We start from the raw sequence: 19,181 nt of genomic DNA, 5'->3' as shown, positions 1-19,181 counted from the left end.
CGGCTTCATGCCAACTTTGGGCTCCAGCCTTTGAAGTGCAGAGCTGGGCCATTCTTTTCGCTACTGAAAAGACAACACAGTTTCTTCTCAGTGCTACCCAGGGAATAAAAAAGGCCCCAGGCTGTTGTCCCCAGGGCCCCATCCGGCAGGTCCTGGCTCTCTGTTCACGTTTCTCCTTCGTCCTCCAGAGGGACTTGTAGGCACAGTCCTTCTCCTGGCCTTTTGGACTGTTCTGGGGAGCGATTGAGTGTCTCACAGCAAGGCAGTGTTGTGTTCTGTGTGACTAAGACTGCAGTTTGCAGTTCAGCTGGTCTGTCACTGCCACCGTCCTGGTGGAGCTATGTGTGGCTTTCTCTCCATTTCAGCCTCACAAATCTCTCCTTTGACAACCACTTCAAGTACTGCCCCTCCTTCCCCTCTGCAGTCCAAACTCACACCCTGGCATGGCACTAGTGTTGTCTGCGCCATTCGGGCCGGGCCCTCCCAACAAGGCGCGAACGGGCCTCCTCTTCCAAGGCTGCTCTGGCAGCGCCCCAGCTGCACTGGCTTTGCCCTCCACACACAAATCACAGTGCCACCGAGAAGAGTTCCCGCCCACCTCGCTGGGAAGAGCCGAGTCACCCAGCGGAGCCTTCCCAACTGTCACTTTTCCTTTGAATAAGTATGCTGGTGTTTGTGCTCTTTTTCTTTTTTTCTTTCTTTCTTTTTTTTTTTTTTTTTTTTTGGTAATGGGGATCAAACTCGGGACCTTGCACTTGCGAGCCAGGTGGTGGAACCCCTGAGCTAAATCCCTGGCCCTGTGCTTTCTTAATCTTAAATAGCAAACCAGCTGCTTTCTGACAGCCTAGGTGGAACAACTCTCTTGGAGAACAAGTGGGATTTTGGTAACTAGGAAAACTCTCCCAAATTGATTCTGTTCTCTGTGTCTTTGAAATGTTAGCAATTGGATACAAGGCTTTGGGAAGTTAGTCAAGGAGTGAACATAAGACTTATTACAGGACCTTACAGTTGGGGGACTGGGACATGGCTTAGTGGTAGACTACTTACTTGGTACATGCAAGGCCTTGGGTTCAATCCCTAGCACTTCAAAGAAGAAAAAGGGTTTCTTTTTGTTATGATCATCTGTTAAGATTAAAGTTAAGCCAGGCATGGTGGTGCATGCCTGTAATCCTCCCATCTGTGGGAGGCTGAGGCAGGAGAGTTGCCGAGAGTTCAAGGCCCTGAGCTACAGTGTGATTTCAAGGTCAACCTGAAATATACATAGCAAGACCTTGTCTCCAAGAGAAAAACAACAACAACAAAAGAAGTTAATCAGGATGTGTCCCTAACTGAATTCATGAGAATGACTCAGGGTATTGAAGAGTTGATTTGCAGAGCATAAGTCTGTTTCTGTGCCATTTGCCATCAGCGCCAGGCACTGCCAGGAGGTTGGGCTCCTGGGGGCTCCTCGGTTTTGCTCGATGACTGAACACTGAACTAGCAGGCGGGGGAGGCTTCACTGAGGTCTGAAGTCCCCCCCACGGTACGGGTGGGCAGGGAGACAGTGAGTACGGGTCTTGCTGACCCAACATGAGGTTCGTTGTTAGAAGTGTTCCCGCAGGAAGAAAGAGAACACAAGGTGAAAGGCAGAATTAGGTTGTTAAGCTTGATTCATAAATCAGTTCTGTGTCTTACAGTACCTCTTCTTGTATTAATAAAAAGAAAAAAGTTCTACCTTGGGATAACATCATTCTCTTCTTTCCTCACTTTTTTTGAAATTTCGCGTTGGAGACAGTGTGTCTCTTCCATTCCATCTTACAGTGGACCCTTGACTGAAGCACTCAATTCGTTCCTGAGGGCTGATTGTAACTCAAGTTGGTCAGTTGCCTTCAGAGTCTCTCTCCTGTATAATTTTAGGCCACACTTCCTTCCAGGCAGACCTCAGTGTGCCTAGAGAGACATTGGCCTGAGATTTCTCAGTTAACCCCACACAGGAAGGGCTGTTGTAATGTTCCTTCCAGGAATCTTCAAGGGTTAAATCTGTACCTGACACCATCTGAAAGCACAACTGGCCCTTCAAGGGTTAAATCTGTACCTGACACCATCTGAAAGCACAACTGGCCGGCATTTGGTTGTAACTCAAAAGTTTGGTCGTAACCCAAGTTGTTTGTATGCAGGCCGGTCTGCTGTAAAAGGCACTTTAGGCCCTGTTTCCTGGAAGGAGGCAGATTTAGTGCCAGCAACTCACAGCTGAGAGAGGGAGGGTGCGCTGTAGACACGCAGCCCTCCTAGGGCCTGCCAGGCCCTTTCCTCCAGGGACGGTCAGTGAGATGCAGCCCCTGAGAAGTTTCCAGCGGGGTGTGCGTCGGTGTCACCGATGTGATGAGCTGTCCCTCAGAACACCCTGAGGCCGCAGCACCTGCGCTTCCTGGGAACCTGCTGGCAGGGTTCCCGCCACCCCCAGAGCCCCTCGGCCTGTGGCACCCGGGATGCTCATGCTGGTGCAGAGCTCACTGTGTCGACCTTCCCGACTGGGAGAAATGGAGCTGAGATGTGAATGCCTTCTCTGCATTACAGGGCAAGCTTTCAAACTGAGACTCTCAGAGCAGCCTGGAGCGCCTTGGGTTTTACCAGAGTTAGGAAGAGGCAAAGAGTTGTTTTGGCTGGATATTAGAAGAAAAATCCTTTTTATTGAGTAATGCGATCGGTTATACACCAGGCACGTCATGTTTATCTTAGTCAGACTTTGTGACTGTTATTGCATGCAGATCTGTTGGCCCCATTTTATGGATGAGGACGTAAGGCCCGAGGAGTTCAGTAATTTGTCCACATTCACAGAGCTAGTGGAGTACTGGACTTGAGCCCAGTCCTGTCTTCCAAACCCAAGATTTTTCTGTTAGCTAATTCTCTTTTATTCTTAGTCAACTTCAAAATTGGTGTATCTAAAAATCATGAAATTAAGCATGAACTGCCCAGCTTATATGTGGGGAAGAAGAGAGATGCATTTTCTTTTTTTTGGTACTGGGGATCGAACTTGGGTCCTTGCGCTTGCGCAGCAGGCAGTGAAACCACTGAGCTAAATCCCCGGCCAAGAGATGCATTCTAACTAAAGAAATAAAATGCCTTCTTCCACTAGAAAATTAAATGAAGAACAATGGAAAAATATAAAATTTAAAAATATTGACGTTCCCAAAGAATATTCTTTGTTTGTTGAAAGCCTGTGATGCCAGGCGAGGTGGTGCACACCTGTAATCCCAGCGCTTGGCAGGCTGAGGCAGGAAGATTGCCATGAGTTCAAGGCCAGTCTGGGCTACATAGATAGTTCAACTGCATAATAAGACCTGTCTCAAAAAAAAAAAGGCCTGTAGTGAATATCCTCATTTAAAGGAATATTAATTTTGATTTCTCTGACTTCGGCCTAAGGTGGGAGATTCTAGATTATTTACTAGAATAGTAAGTATTCCTGTCAGCTGAACTGATATTCGGGGATCTTCGGTGGTAGGTGTTTGGGACACACATAAACCCATGGCTCTGAGGCAAGAGGGCCACAGGTTTGAGATCTGCTTGGGTGATTTCACAAGGAGAGGACTGGGGCTACAGCTCAGTGATAGAACACACCTGGCTTCCATCCGCCAGTATAGCAAAAAATAAACGAACTCATGGCTTAAGCTCCACTTCTGGGATTTTTCTCCTGACCGCCCTCCTTTTCCAGGTGAAAATTGTAGCAATGAATGAGGATGCCACCCTCCGATCGGCCCTGGATAAGAACCTGAGAAGCGCAGTGACCGCGGCCTTCCTCATGCTCCCCGAGAGCTTTTCCGAGGAAGAGCTATTCATGGAGATCGCGGGGCTGTCCTACGCAGGTGAGTGGTGGGGTGCCGGGCGCAAGGAGGCAGGGACCTCAAGGCTCCACCCATGCCCTGCCCTTTCACGGTAGTCCTGAGGTGACTTCCGTGTTGGCTTTTTCTGACCTGCTTGAGAGTAGCAGGTCCATGCCGTGTCCCTCTGTGTGTTCTCTTAACTGCACCGTAGGACAGTGCTGACCCAGTGTTTGTGTCCAGTTGGCAGTCCCTGCCACAGATGCAGTTGTCCCAATAATGTCCTTTGTGGCATTTTTTCCTCCATATATGGCCCAGTCTCGGATCATATCCTGTACTCACTGTTGACGCTCCTGTTGGTGGTTTTGGTTTGGTGCTGGGGACTGAACCAGGGCCTTGTCCCTCTTACTCCGGAGCCCTCTTGCTTCTCCATGCCTCACAGGATGTGAAGTTCTGGAGTTGATACAGTGACGTGTGCCCCTCTCTCGGCAGTGTGTCCCTTTTCATGCAAGCATTTTGCATGAGGAGCATTTGGATGTCCTGCTTCCTATGAATGCATCCTGCCTATTGATGGTTCCAGTCTTTACTGGTATGATGCCGAAGTGCCGATTTTCCAAATTCATCTCATCCTCCACAGGAGGGAAGAGCGTTCCTTCCTGCCTCATTCATTTATTTGTCTATTATTTATCTAAATGTCAACTTTCTTTCCCTTTCAATGCTTTGTGTTCTCAAAGAAACGAGCAAGGGGGGCCGGGAAGATGGAGCCCTTGATGCCAGCAGAGGAGCATCACATCTCTGAAATAGTGAAGTTCCGTGCGAGCTCTCATCTGCAGGGCTGGGATGCAGCTCAGGGGTAGAGCACTTGCCTGACATGCGCAGGCTGTAGGGTTTGAGGCCAGCACCATACACACATACACACAAATTCATTTAAAAAAAAAGTGGTGGTCCACATCTGTAATCCCAGTACTCAGGAGGCTGAGGCAGGAGGATTGCTGCGAGTTCAAGGCCAGCCTGCACTACAAAGCAAGGCCCTATCTCAGAAACAAAGCAAGTGTGGCAACCTACTTTCTGTTTCCCCTTCTGTCTCTCTTAGAAGCTTTCTTTCAATAAATTGTTCCTACTCTTAAAAAAAAAGTGCCCTCATACTTAGGCAAAAAGAGTTTGAGGGTGAGGGTGTAGCTCAGCAGTAGAACATTTGCTAGCTTGCATAAGGTTCCAGGTTCAATCTCCAGCACTTTCTTATATAAACTTTCCTAATTTTAGTATGAGTCCAAGAACTTCATCCTCAAAGCATTGCAAAGGCTGCTTGCTTACTCTGAGCCCCTGGTACAGAGAGAAGATTTCATGGAAATTTGCTGCTGTGAGAGACCTCAGAGGTCTGATTCCCCAGCTTCTTCCTAAAATGCTGATAGGGCAGCGGAGCACTGGAAAGGAAGCTGATACTGCTGCCTTTGGTGGTGTCCACTGCACTGAGAGGCAGAGGGGAAGAGCGGTGGCGTGGCATGGAGAGCCCATGTCAGAGTGAGTCCGTGGCTGCTGCCCTGTGGGAGAAAGCATGCAGCAGAACCCTTTGGTGCCTCACTGGCTCTGTGAAAGAAGACGTAGGACTGTGCCATGCAGCCCCAGAACCACCACCTCCTCCTCCCCCCGACCCCCGGCTCCCCCTCCATTTTTTCCTATGATCAGCATTACTGTGGTGCTTGCTGGCTTCTAGGAGTTCTTTATAAATTATTATTTGGTTGTTGTGGTTGGTTTTTTGAGACAGGGTCTCACTGTGTAGTTCAGGCTGGCCTTGAGCTCACTGTGTAGCCCAGGCTGGCCACCTCGCCCAGCTTGTCTTTATAAATTCTGAACATTGAGTCAAGCATCTCATCAAATGACACACCTGCTTTCACCTACTTGTATTTTGGTGCTGGGATCCAACCCAGGGCCTCATGGATGCTGCACACATGAGGTACCTCTGAGCAAACCCCAGCCCCAGACTTTCTTCAGGTAACCTTTGACTGTGCTGAGGCCCAAGCTGATATTTGCTGGAACTGGACTAGGAAGGGTAGCAAAGGATCGAGGCCCTCAGGGAGAATTCCCTGGGTATGACATTTGACTTGGGCCATGTGTTAAAAGGCAGATTTTCCTCCTGTCTTCCCTAGGCTTCTGAGAATCCATCCTCCTTGAACTGATCCAATTCTGTCCCTTTGGCGAACCACCCGAGTGTCTCAAGCCCTCAGAACATTCCAAAATTCAGATGACCTTCCAATCTCACCTGAATTTACAACTTTGACACTCTCCACCTTTTCCCAGGTGAGAGATGCCTGTGGTCCCTATCCGGGGAGGATCAAGACTTCTCCCAGAGGGGACAAGGATGGAGAAAACAGTGTCTTTCTCTCTAAGTTCCTGGACACGTTCCGGCCTGTAATGACCGACAGAGCCCGGCACTGTGACTGTTGCCAGCATAGTAACAGCCGTGGCAGTTTTATGTGGCCCTTAACGATCCCTGAGCTCTGGGCTCCCGTTTATGGCAGCATTGCTCTAAGTGGTGGGTGAGAACAGGGTAGGTGGAGAAGCCCCCGACAGCCAGGAGGAGAAAGCTTTCCAGTCCTCACGGAAGAGGAGTCCACTTTGAATTTTCCTTCGTAAGGATGAACCAGTGCCGTTCAGGATCCTGATTTGACAGCTGTCAGATGAATTGACTTCCCAGACCCTGAAGAACCAAAGGTAGACTCTGCTCCAGGGTGCTCCGAGTTGAAAAACACATGCAGTTGCAGGCGTCTTGGGGAACTCGGGAAACACACGGGTGGAAAAGACAGGCGGCCTGAGGGGAAGCAGTGGCTCAGTGGGACTGCAGTCCATGGTTCAGGGTGGAAAAAACAGCTTTTATTACCCAGTGCCCAACCTGCTGCCCATACTTCCAGTGTCACAGCAGCTTCATCCTTATGACAGCTTTCTCTTTGGGTGCTGTGCTCCCCCCGCCACCACCCGGGTCGCAGAGGAGAACAGGCCAGCAAGGTCCCTGACTCAGTCCCTGAGTGCAGCAGGTGGTGGACCTAGTCCCAGCATCCCAGGGGGACTTAGCCCTTCCCAGGCCCCCAGCATGCTCACAAACCAGTGGCTCCTAAAGACATGTGTCTGGACAGCCTGTGTGAAAGACACAGGCATTGGGCTGGAGATTTAGCTCAGCAGTTCTGGCACCTGCCTCGCAAGTGCAAGGTCCTGAGTTTGATCCCCAGTACCAAAAAAACAAAACAACAAGAAAAAAAAGACGCAGGCATTGCACAGAGGAGGTTCGGTGTGGTTGTCATGGATGTGTTGTCACATTGTCCTCCAGTTGACACACTGTCATTGAGCAGTGATTGATGAGCACTCGGGTTACACTGGCTATCACTGTTATTGTTAACACCCCTGCAAGCCCCTTTTACAGATTACAAAAATTGGTAAGCAAAGGGGAGGCACCACACTGTGGGATTACAATGCCAGAAGAATTATACAAAGTGAAGCCAGGTTTGGGGCCACATGCTCGAAATTCCAGCACTCTGGGAGGCTGAGGCAGGAAGATTACAAGTTCAAGCCCATCCTGGGCAACTTAGCAACTTAGTGAGACTCTGTCTCAAAAGAAAAAAGGGGCTGGGATGGAGCTAGGAGTGAAGACCCTAGGTTCAATGCTCAGCCTCTACCCCATCCCCTCAAAAATAATACAAGTCAACAAGAAATGCCTGTCCAACCAGCTGAATACTTAGACTAGGAGGACTGAAACTTAGCCCCATTCACGTGGTGCTTCAAGGTCATAAGGAATGAGATTCATCTTCTGGCACCCTCCTATAAGAGAACAGGCTGCTTTTCATGCCAGGGTGTCTGAGCGCAGCAAGGCTGCTTTGAGGAATAAAGCAGTGCTGCAAGAAGTTGACAGTTGAGTGATTCTTGGGACCAGCTCAGCAACAGGTGTCAGCGTCCTGGAGTGTGATTTAACATCCCTGTGTAGATTCCAGTAAATGAGGAGAGAAGCCAGATGGGGTGGTGCACGCCTTATCATCCCAGCACTTGGGAGGCTGAGGCAGTGATCACCACAAGTTCAAGGCCAGCCTGGAGTATATCGCAAGTTCCATTAAAGTCAGGAAAAAAATGCTTCCTGTAGAGTAAACGCCACTGGGGTCATCCACCATGCACAGGCAGCCAGAGCCTCGAAGGCAGTCTCAACAGTGCTCCGCCTCTGGGATTTAGAACTTCCTCTCCACTTGGGGGCGCGAGCTTTGTAGAGGCCCGTGCTGGAACACTGTGTCCTCAGTGGTCATCTGCTCCTGGAGGGCCAGTCATCACGCCTATGCCTAACATCGTGGGTCCCATACCAGCATCATGCACCATTCTAAGCGTTCTTCATGTGCTACCACGCCCAGGCCCTGAAAGCTGTGTGCTGTTTGCTTTCTGGCCTCAGTCTGCACTCAGAATCTCGAAGCCCAGGAGCTTCCCCAACCTGCCCTGAGTGTTGCGGGAGCACAGGGGCTCATCTTGTGCCTGCGCTCACTGGCACCCTCACTGTCTCTGAAGGGTCTGTCCTGCTCATCCCAAGTCTCCTGGGGCAGTTTCCTCACTTTACAGCTCAGTTCTGCCTCACACTGCGGCCTCCCTGACTCCTCTGCCTCCCCGTCGTCTCTCCCTGCCTTGGCTTCCTCCACAGGTTCTCTAGTCTGACACCCTGTGGAGTTTCCTGGTCTGTCTTTGGTCTTCATCCCACCTTGGCATGTGATGGCAGGTGTGTTTGTCTCACTTTGTTCCCTCTGCCTGGTGCTTAGAGATGCTCTGTGGCTGCCATCAATCAGGTTCCCTTTCTGAGTCCTCCTCCCACCCTGTGTTCTCTGTAGAAAACAAAGCCTGGTTCTGGTTCGGACCACCAGATCCCTCCTTTCATTCCACACACCAGCTGGTGCAGAGCAGCATTTTCTGCAGCCCTGGAGGTATTTGTGGGAACTCCTCCTGGGTAACATGTCAGACTGCCTCCTAGAAATACTGCTTTTGTCTCCCTGACCTTTTTGTAGTGCTGAGGCCAAACCCAAGGCCTGACTTACTCTAGGCAGACACTCGGCCACCAAGCCTGATCTAGCCTTAGCCATCTTCATTAAAAAATTACTTTGTCCTCTTGTGAAAGCGTGGAGTTAGAGCCTTGCTTCCCATCATACACAGAGTTAACCCCAAGTGGATTGTGGGCATAAGAGGTAAGTGTGAGAGCCTAAACATAAAATTCTCGGAAGAGTGGCTTTTGGTTTAGGTCAAAGAGAAACAAGCCCTTGGGTACCCGCTGGGTTACCTGACACTTCTCTGAGCAGAGCAGCCAAGAGTCAAGCCAGCAGTAGAGGTTTTTGCTCAGTCCCTGGGCTTTGTTGCAGTCTCTGGAGGTGAGAAACTGACTGTCACCATCAGGTGCTGGCCATGCTGTGCCAAGTCTTACTTCGCCCTGACACAGTGAGTAATCAGCCCATCTGCTCTCTGTCCCCGGCCAGGCTCGTTCTGCTGCACGCGGTTAGAGAAATTCAGCTTAGCAGACGTTTGTTGCTGTTCCTTCCCTGCCCAGGCAGTGCACCAGGAGTGGGCATCCAGAGCTGGCGGGGCCCAGTCCTTGTTCTCAGGGCTCAGGGTCTCTTGGGTTCTTCAAGTATTGCATGCCTGTCCTTCAGGGGAGGACTTGGATTTGTCTGCTTTTTTACATTTTAACAGATACAGTCCTTGTCTCAAAAGTTACTGCATAAAATATGGAAATTTTCTAGTTGATCATGGAGGATACAGAAAGAGAAAGACTGACACTAATGTTTAGAAAAAAAAAATAGAACTTAACCGGATCTTCCACTTCAGGACCTGCTAGTTTCAGAGCTCATAGCTGGGTGTGGTGGCGCACACTTGTAATCCTAGCACCCAGGATCCTGAAGCAGGAGGATCACTGTGAGTTCAAGGCCAGCCTGAGCTAATAGCAATTCCCTATTTCGAAAAAACCCAAAAAAGAGCTAAATAAATTCAGAGTTCATTACTAGGATTTATTCAAGGCTCTTGATAAAATTGCAAGGGGTCACACAGTCAGAAGTTAACCCAGCCTCTTGTACATTCACACTTGCGTCAAGCCATCCCCGACTCTGTACCCTGTGAATTGGGGAAAAATGCTAGAGGCAGTCAACCAACATGGTGGAAGAGGGGAATGAAAGAAAATCGCCAAGTAGAGAAACAGTCGGCTAAATGTCACCACCTTGAAACTGAGAGGGGCTGGACCTTGGACAGATTATTGGGGCACCTTGATGTCCTCATCTATAAAACTTGGAACAATAATAGTATTTCCTTTAGAGAGCTTTGCGGGGACTGAAAGAGATTACAGACATAAAACGTGTGTGTGTACACACACACACACACACACACACACACACACAGAGGACCCATAGTAAATATGCATGTTAGAACAAAAACCAACCTTTTTTCCCCCTTAGTGGGAAGGAACCCAAGGCTTGCATGGCAGGCCTGCGAGGACCCAGCCTGGCTTCTGCTGGTGTATGAATGGCCAGCCCTCTGCTGGCAGAAGCTCTTGGTCCCCTGGTCCTTCAGCCCTTACTGTTGGGCACTGTCTCAGTCTGCTCTCTGTTGCTAATAATTCAGTACCACAAACGGTATGTTTGAGAAGAGAGAAGTTGTTGTTGGCCCAGAGTTCTGGTCCAGGGCCGGGGTGATGCACGCCTGGTGACAGCCTCTTGCCGCAGTCTCAAAGCAGCCCCGGGAGATGGGGGAGAGAGCAGGGAACAGGTGTGCAGCGCTCTCCTCGCTCATTTTTTATTTTTTTGAAACAGGGTCTTGCAATGTAATCCAAGCCATCCTTGAACTAGTGGCGATCCTCCTGCCTCAGCCTCAGGTGTGGTGGCATTACAGTCATGCGACACCACCCCTGGCTCTTTCTTCTCAGGAAGCCATCAGTAGTTGGTCTAGAGCGCCACCCTGATGGCCCCATTTTACCCATCACCTCTCAAAGGTCCTGCCTCTAAGCAGCAGAGTTGGATGAAGTCTCCACTCTTAATCACCCCATATGGAGATTAAACCCCAACATGAGTTTCGGACAGAAAATCGCATCCAAGCCATTGCAGGCATCTTTGTATTTTAACTTTCTCCAAGCAGCCAACAGCTTGCTCTAGGGAAGCGTCAGCACTTTCTGTCCTGCTGTAACTGCCACCGGGCTGTCTTCACCTTCACTAGGGACCAAGGCTGGGTGATAAATTGCACCATTGCCCTGGTCCCAGGGGTTCCCTCTGCAGCGTTGCTCTCCCAGGCTAACCTCAGGACTTCTGCACGTGTCCAGGCTCATTCTCCGTGCTGGGGCTGGAGACCAGACCCCACCTGCAAAGCCTGTGTGCTGCACTGAGATGCACCCCTGCCTGCTTTTTTTTTTTTGGTTCTGTACTGAGGATTGAACCCAGGGCCTTCTCTCTGAGCTTCACCCAGTCCATCCATCCATCCATTGATTTATTTAGACATTTATTTACTTAAATTTTGAGACAAGGTCTTGCTGAGTTGCCAAGTTGCCCAGGCTGGACTCAAATTTGCAATCTTCCTGCCTTAGCCTCCCACAGTCCTGGGATTACTGGTGTGTGCTACCCTCCAGCCCCTTCTGAATTCACGTGACCCTGAAACGCATTCACTCGTGCCTCCTGTTTCATCCCTCCTCCTTCTGGCGCAACCTCTTGGTGCTTGTCAATGGCAGAGGCCACACTCGCGCACTGTTCATTTCTTTCAGAAGTTGCCCTTTGTCCTTCAGAATTATTTTGCAACTCAGATCACCCCATAGGCAGAGGTAGCATCCCTCATGCAGTATCTCTTTGGACTTTTAAAGTTAAGTTTGCTAGGTGGGTGAAGCCGAGAGCGCCGGGCATGTGCGGACGCCGTCCGAGGCTCTGCGGGCCGGGGCGGCGGGCACGGGTCGGGGGAACCGGACAGCCCCGCGCTAGGCCCCTGGCGGGCTCGCCCAAGTTGGAAACCGCGGCCGCCCCCCTCTCCCCGCGGCGCTGCCGGGCGGGTGCGGAGGGCCTGGAGGGAGCGGCGGCCGGGTCTGGCAGGTGGCGCGCGCCCCGGAGGGGCCGGGGGCGGCGCGGCCCCGACAGCCAGAGGGGCGCCCGCACCTCCGGGGGACCCATTTTGTTTCGGCGGGAGTTGGCTTCCGTCTCGGAGTGGTTGGTGCAGTCAGATGGCTGAGAGCTAGCAAGGAAAATTCAGGACCATGATGGCTCAGTTTCCCACAGCTATGAATGGATGGCCAAACATGTGGGCTATTACCTCTGAAGAACCCACTAAGCATGACAAACAATTTGATAACCTCAAGCCTTCAGGAGGTTACATAAGAGGTGATCAAGCACGTACTTTTTTCTTACAATCAGGTCTGCCGGCTCCTGTTTTAGCTGAAATATGGGCCTTATCAGACCTAAATAAGGACGGGAAGATGGATCAGGAGGAGTTCTCCATAGCTATGAAACTCATCAGACTAAAGCTTCAAGGCCAGCAGTTGCCTGTGGTTCTCCCTCCCATTATGAAACAGCCGCCTGTGTTCTCTCCACTACTTGCTGCTCGTTTTGGGATGGGAAGCATGCCCAATCTGTCCATTCCGCAGCCATTGCCTCCTGTTGCACCTGTAACAGCACCCTTGTCTTCTGCAACTTCAGGGACCAGTCTTCCTCCCTTAATAATGCCTGCTCCCCTAGTGCCTTCTGTTAGTACACCGTCATTACCAAATGGAACCGCCAGTCTCATTCAGCCTTTGTCCATTCCTTACTCTTCAACATTGCCTCGTACATCATCTTACAGTCTGATGATGGGAGGATTTGGTGGTACTAGTACACAGAAGGCCCAGTCTTTCTTTGATTGATTTAGGATCTAGTAGCTCAACTTCCTCAACTGCTTCACTCTCAGGGAACTCTTCCAAGACTGGCACCTCAGAGTGGGCAGTTCCTCAGCCTTCAAGATTAAAATATCGGCAAAAATTTAATAGTCTTGACAAAAGTATGAGTGGATACCACTCAGGCTTTCAAGCCAGAAATGCCCTTCTTCAGTCAAATCTTTCTCAAACTCAGCTAGCTACTATTTGGACTCTGGCTGACATCGATGGGGACGGAAAGCTAAAGGCTGAAGAGTTCATCCTCGAAATGCACCTCACTGACATGGCCAAAGCTGGGTAGCTGCTGCTGCTGACTCTGCCTCCTGAGCTCGTCCCGCCCTCTTTCAGAGGAGGAAAGCAAACTGATTCAATTAATGGAACTCAGCCCTCATATCAGAAGACACAAGAAGAGGAACCTCAGAAGAAATTACCAGTTACCTTTGGGGACAAGCAGAAAGCCAACTATGAGTGCAGGAACGTGGAAAATGGAGAAGCAGCGCCAAGCCTTGATGGAGCAGCAACAGTGGGAGGCAGAGCGGAAAGCCCAGAAACAGAAGGAAGGGTGGGAGCGAAAACAGGGAGAATTACAGGAGCGAGAATGGAAGAAGCAACTTGAATTAGAAAAGCGCTTGGAGAAACAGAGGGAATTGGAGAGACATCGGGAGGAAGAAAGAAGAAAAGAGATAGATGAGAGGCAGCAAAACAGGAACTAGAGCGACAGTGTCGTTTTGAATGGGAGTGAATCCGTCGACAGGAGCTTCTCAGTCAGGACAGAGAACAGGAGGGAGTTGTCAGATCAAACTCTAAAAAGAAGAGTCTTCACCTTGAGCTGGAAGCACTGAATAGCAAACATCAGCAGATCTCAGGCAGACTACAAGATGTACGACTCAGAAAGCAAACACAAAAGACTGAGCGGGAAGTTCTAGATAAGCAGTGTGACCTGGAAATTATGGAAATCAAGCAACTTCAGCAAGAACTTCAGGAATATCAAAATAAGCTTATTTATTTGGTACCTGAGAAGCAATTATTGAATGAAAGAATTAAAAACATGCAGTTGAATAACACACCTGATTCAGGGATCAGTTTACTTCATAAGAAATCAGTAGAAAAGGAAGAATTATGCCAGAGACTTGAACAATTAGATGCTCTTGAAAAAGAAACTGCATCTAAGCTCTCAGAAATGGATTCGTTTAACAATCAGCTGAAGGAACTGAGAGCTACAATACACAGCAGCTAGCCTTTGAGCAGCTTCATAAGATCAAACATGACAAGTTGAAGGAAATTGAAAGAAAGAGAGTAGAGCTAATACAGAACAAAGCTGGAAGATGAGGCTTCAAGGAAAGCGAAGCAAGGGAAAGAAAACTTATGGAGAGAAAGTCTTAGAAAGGAGGAAGAAGAGAAACCGAAGCAACTTCAGGAAGAAAAAACACAAGAAAAAAATCAAGAAGAGGATCGAAAAGCTGAAGAGAAAGTGAGACAGCTACTGCTTTGGTGAATTATAGAGCATTATACCCCTTTGAAGCGAGGAACCATGATGAGATGAGTTTCAGTTCCGGGGATATAATTCAGGTTGATGAAAAAACTGTAGGAGAGCCTGGTTGGCTTTATGGCAGTTTTCAAGGAAACTTTGGCTGGTTTCCAGGCAACTATGTAGAAAAAATGCCATCGAGTGAAAAAGCTATGCCTCCTAAGAAGGACTTACTTCCTCCCACAGTATCTTTATCTGCTACCTCACCTTCTTCTGAACCACTTTCTTCAAGTCAACCAGCATCAGTGACTGATTATCAAAATGTATCTTTTTCAAACCTAACTGTTAATGCATCATAGCAGAAAAAATCAGCTTTTACTTGCACTGTGTCCCCTGGGTCCGTATCACCTATCCATGGACAGGGACAGGTTGTAGAAAACCTGAAAGCACAGGCCCTTTGCTCATGGACTGCAAAGAAAGATAACCATCTGAACTTCTCCAAGCATGACATCATTACCGTCTTAGAGCAGCAAGAGAATTGGTGGTTTGGGGAGGTACATGGAAGAAGAGGATGGTTTCCAAAATCTTGCGTCAAGATCATTCCTGGGAGTGAAGTGAAGCGCAAAGAGCCAGAAGCTTTGTATGCACCTATAAATAAGAAACCTACCTCCGCAGCCTATCTGGTTGGAGAAGAATATATTGCACTTTATCCATATTCAAGTGTAGAACCAGGAGATTTGACTTTCACTGAAGGGGAAGGAATATTGGTGACACAGAAAGATGGAGAATGGTGGACAGGAAGTATTGGAGATAGAACTGGAATTTTTCCATCAAACTATGTCAAACCAAAAGATCAAGAGAATTTGGGGAGCGCTAGCAAATCTGGAACATCAAACAAAAAACCTGAAATTGCTCAAGTAACTTCAGCATATGTTGCTTCTGGTGCTGAACAACTTAGCCTTGCACCAGGACAGTTAATATTAATTCTAAAGAAAAATACAAGTGGGTGGTGGCAAGGAGAATTACAGGCCAGAGGAAGGAAACGACAGAAAGGATGGTTTCCTGCCAGCCACGTTAAACTTTTGGGTCCAAGTACTGAAAGAACCACACCTGCCTTTCATGCTGTGTGTCAGGTGATCGCCATGTATGACTATGTAGCAAATAATGAAGATGAGCTCAATTTCTCCAAAGGACAACTTATTAATGTTATGAACAAGGATGACCCTGACTGGTGGCAAGGAGAAATCAATGGGGTGACGGGTCTTTTTCCTTCAAACTATGTGAAGATGACAACAGACTCAGATCCAAGTCAGCAGTGACCCTATGTTGGCTTCCAGTTGAGAAAGCACCCCAGAGACCCACTATCCAAGTTTGACTCTAGCTGGGAGGCAGGGCAGGCAGCCCTGGTCAAATGTCTCCTACCAGTTCATTTACTTCCAGTTCATTTACTTCGGTTGAATGTTAGAGCCACTTGTGATTATTTCTTTGTGTTTCTAACTTACATTTAAATTCATTTGTAACAAGCTCAAGGATAGCGGGTCTTTGTGTGGCTTTCCCTTCTCTTCGCTCTGGCACCCTTAGCATTTTTCTTCTCCTTAGTTTGGTAATCGCAGGTCATTGCGTGTGTATCGAGTGTGCCCTGCACATGGGAGTTCACACACACAAAGACCTACTATTTGCACAGACCACCCTCTGGTTGGGAGTGAGCCGCGGTGCTCTCCCAGTGTTATTGCAGCGTGTATGTTCCTCACAGAGCTGAGATGAAGCTTGCTTGTGTTCTGCTATTATGTTTGATCTAATCCTAATCACAGTGAGCTCTTAATCGGCCCAATCTGTGACTTGCCTTTGAGTGCGCGCTGTTTTCTCTGTTACTTTCTTTCTTTTTTTTTCATTAAATTCTTTTATTGGTACATTGTAGGTATACAACAACACAATTACATTTCTCATTGGGAATTGTACCTTATCTCTGTTACTTTCTAACATGCCACCATGAGTACCAAGATTTAGATTTGTTTAAATGCCAAGAACTGGAAATAATCTTTTCTCGAGGAAGGGGAAAGTGGCCTACTCTGGCAGATGTTTGCAGAATGGGATATTTGAAGCCTGTTTAAATTGCCCACGTCTGAGTGCTGTACTTTGGAAGTCTCTTTAGTATCTTTATATGCTCTGGGCTAGTGAGGATTCAGCATCATGTGCAGATAGTGTGACTTTCTTATCAATGGACTAAAGGTATCATTCTTCAGAAATGAAAGGTGTGCATCGACTGCCAGGCATGCACCCTCCCAGCTGAGACAGAGCACTTTTATCTTTATACTGAATTCAGATTCTTGTTATATATGTTATCGTCATGTCCCAGTGCACAAAGGGACACTGGTTGGCATTCTCCGTGTCTTCAGCAAGGATCATGAGGAATCTGTGTGGGGTTTAAATGCCCCTGAAGCCGGTAACAGGCTCTAGCTGAGCAGGTCTCGAGAGTGCAGGCAGGACACCTCAGCTGCCATTCCCATGTCCCTGGAGCTCTGAGGCCAGGACATGGATTTTACCACCCCAGCTCCACTAGCTAATCTGTTCTTCAGCCACACTGGCTACTTGTGCATAGGATTTTCTTTTTCTTGAATGGAGAATACTTTAGAAATAACAGACATTGTTATAAACTGTATGACAGTACTTAGCTGAGACAAAAGGGAGTTTTAATAGACAGTATTAAACTATATTTGAAAATCTGAGAGTTTATGCAATTTAAAATGTTTACAAACTACATTGCAGTCTACTGTTGGTGATTAAGTATTAGGAAAAGTGTGCATACAATCAGTCTTATTTCCTCACATAGTTCTTTTAAAAAGAAAAATATGTTTTTATATCTCAGTTTAAGTTAGAGACATATTTTGTGCAATATTTGTTAGTGTGCCTCTACATTATGAGTGGACTGGTTCAGTCATACATTGCCTAAATCATAACTTCACAGCACTTGAGAAAAATGAGCAATTTAGTTAAAACTACACAAAATTCAGATGTCTGTGTTCCAGAATCCTTTACATCATTGGGTGTAGGGAGATATGCATGTGTGCTCCCTGGAGTGGAGGTTTCTGGTTATTAAGGCACCTCCTGTTATAGCACTTGGCATTGCTGCTGTACTTTTATAAATAGGACGTTAGTAGGAAAGCAATAACACCCTCCTACAAGTGGGTAGCAGATTCACCTGCAGTCGCTGATGGAGGCTTTGCAAAGATGAGTCCTTGTGAATTCAAGTGACTTTTCTAAATTCTGTGACTACCCGGTCTTACCTTTTATCTCCTGAACTTTCTGCTTTTGCACTCTTTAATTGAGTTCAATTTAAGGACAGTTACTTTAAAAACTGAGGTTAGAAATCAGACTGCTATTAATTAACCACATTATTTGGTATAACATTTTTTCCTTATAAGTTTGAATTTAGGCTTACCTAATACACCGACAAATCATTTTAAAGATATTTTTGTAACTCGAGTCACTTCACTTTAACACTGATAAATATGGATTATTAGGAATGACATTCAGGTTGAGCCTAGCACCTACAATCAATCTGAAAATCATGTGTTCATCAGGCCCCTGTGGATTAAATCACAGGCCGGCCAATTTTAAGCCAAATGTCAGTCTGGAAAATAAATGTAACTGTTATCTGAAATGCAACTCTTTGTATAGGTATTTTGTCATCTATTTAAGAGAAAGCTAAAAGCAAAAAATGTATGACATATACTGTTAACTTGAGTCCTTCAGAAGTGCATGAAATCCTTTGCAATACCTTATTCAGCCATGTGTTTGTTCTCTTTCTCATTCAGTATAAGGTAGCTTCCAATTTGCTTAGAAGAAAAGAATTTACCTGGGAATACATCTAAATAAATTTGAACACCGTAGGAAGAATTTTTTAAAGGATTGCAATATGTGATGATCACTTTTAACACCTGTGATTAGACTTGACAGGTTTTCCAGCAATGAAAAAAAAAGCTCAAAAACAAAAGCGGATTTTTAAAGAAAATTTAAATCAACCCTATCCACTATATAGTTTCTCTAAAAACCTTACCTTAAAAAGTAATTTTGAACTAAAAGTACATAAAAATTCAATTGCTACTTTAATGTCATAAAATACAATATGAATACTAGTAGTATAAAACAAAGAAACTGGCATTGGGGGTAGAGAAAGAAATGCCAATTCCAGTCCAAAGTTTTATTTGCCAAGTTTCTTAGAATGAATTTTACCAAGTTATAAATTCTTGTACATAAAATCTGTAATGGAAATATTGGAAGACTTTGCCTAAAAGTGGCACTGTTGGATGCTGCTGTGATGGTACTGTAATGTAATAAATTATTAAATTGTTGCAAAGTGCTGTTTTTGCCTTAAATTTTTATTTTGTGTGTCTTGAAAACTATAATATTAAAAGTATTGAGATTGTGCAGATGCTGGGCACGCTTGGCATGAGATAATCTGTTTTTATTTTTACAACATTGTAATATAACTATGCAAGTGTGTTTATTAAAAGGACACAAACTACAAAAAAAAAATTAATTAATTAATTAATTTTTAAAAAGTTAAGTTTGCTTGCAGTTCCATCTTAAAGGTAGACCTTCTTACCAGGACTCTCACTGCCTTTGCCCTTATCAAAGCCCAAGGCTCCCTAGACCCAAGCAGCCCTCATCCAGACAGGCAAGGTGAGCAGACCGTGGCCAGGGTGACTCCTCAGTAATGGCACACGGTCCCTGCCCTGTGCTTAGCCCCAGTGGGCAGAGGTGGGGGCAGGAGATAGCAGAAGTGAATCACTTCTGAGAATCACCTTGGTGCCTGGACAGCCATGTGCTGTGTTTTATCTGCTGGTAGGGTTCTCTGATGCCAGTGGCTCTTCTCCCCCAAACAAGGACCTGCCTGCTTGGCTCGTGTGTCTGTGTCTTGAGGAAAAGTGAGTGATGAGTCCTGCCAGGTCGGACAGTGCAGTAGCAGAGTAGGACCAGTAGTTCATAGATCACAGTGTGGATTCTTCATAGACTATTTCGCTCTTTCCCTTAACCA

At 47.1% G+C, this 19,181-nt stretch overlaps 1 protein-coding gene and 1 pseudogene across 14 annotated transcripts in view; both read left to right on the top strand.

Moving 5' to 3' along the window:
• Tamm41 (TAM41 mitochondrial translocator assembly and maintenance homolog) overlaps nucleotides 1–19,181 on the top strand; it is a 63,321-nt gene that overhangs the window by 8,941 nt on the left and 35,199 nt on the right. For all 14 annotated transcript variants that reach the window (XR_001182924.3, XM_021252209.2, XM_021252203.2 and 11 more), the window contains exon 4: nucleotides 3,692–3,842. Coding sequence is in view for 13 of the 14 variants with exons in the window: in XM_021252209.2 (XP_021107868.1) it covers nucleotides 3,692–3,842 (151 nt within the window). In the remaining variant the exon portion in view is untranslated. The remainder of the gene's footprint in view (nucleotides 1–3,691; nucleotides 3,843–19,181) is intronic.
• On the top strand, nucleotides 5,949–19,169 carry LOC147829057 (intersectin-2 pseudogene; annotated as a pseudogene).

The sequence above is a fragment of the Heterocephalus glaber genome, unplaced genomic scaffold (genome assembly GCF_053883595.1).
Source record: "Heterocephalus glaber isolate CG9 unplaced genomic scaffold, H.glaber_assembly_v1.0 deba00000768, whole genome shotgun sequence".
NCBI lineage: Eukaryota > Metazoa > Chordata > Mammalia > Rodentia > Bathyergidae > Heterocephalus > Heterocephalus glaber.
This window is presented reverse-complemented; position numbering and strand designations above follow the sequence as displayed.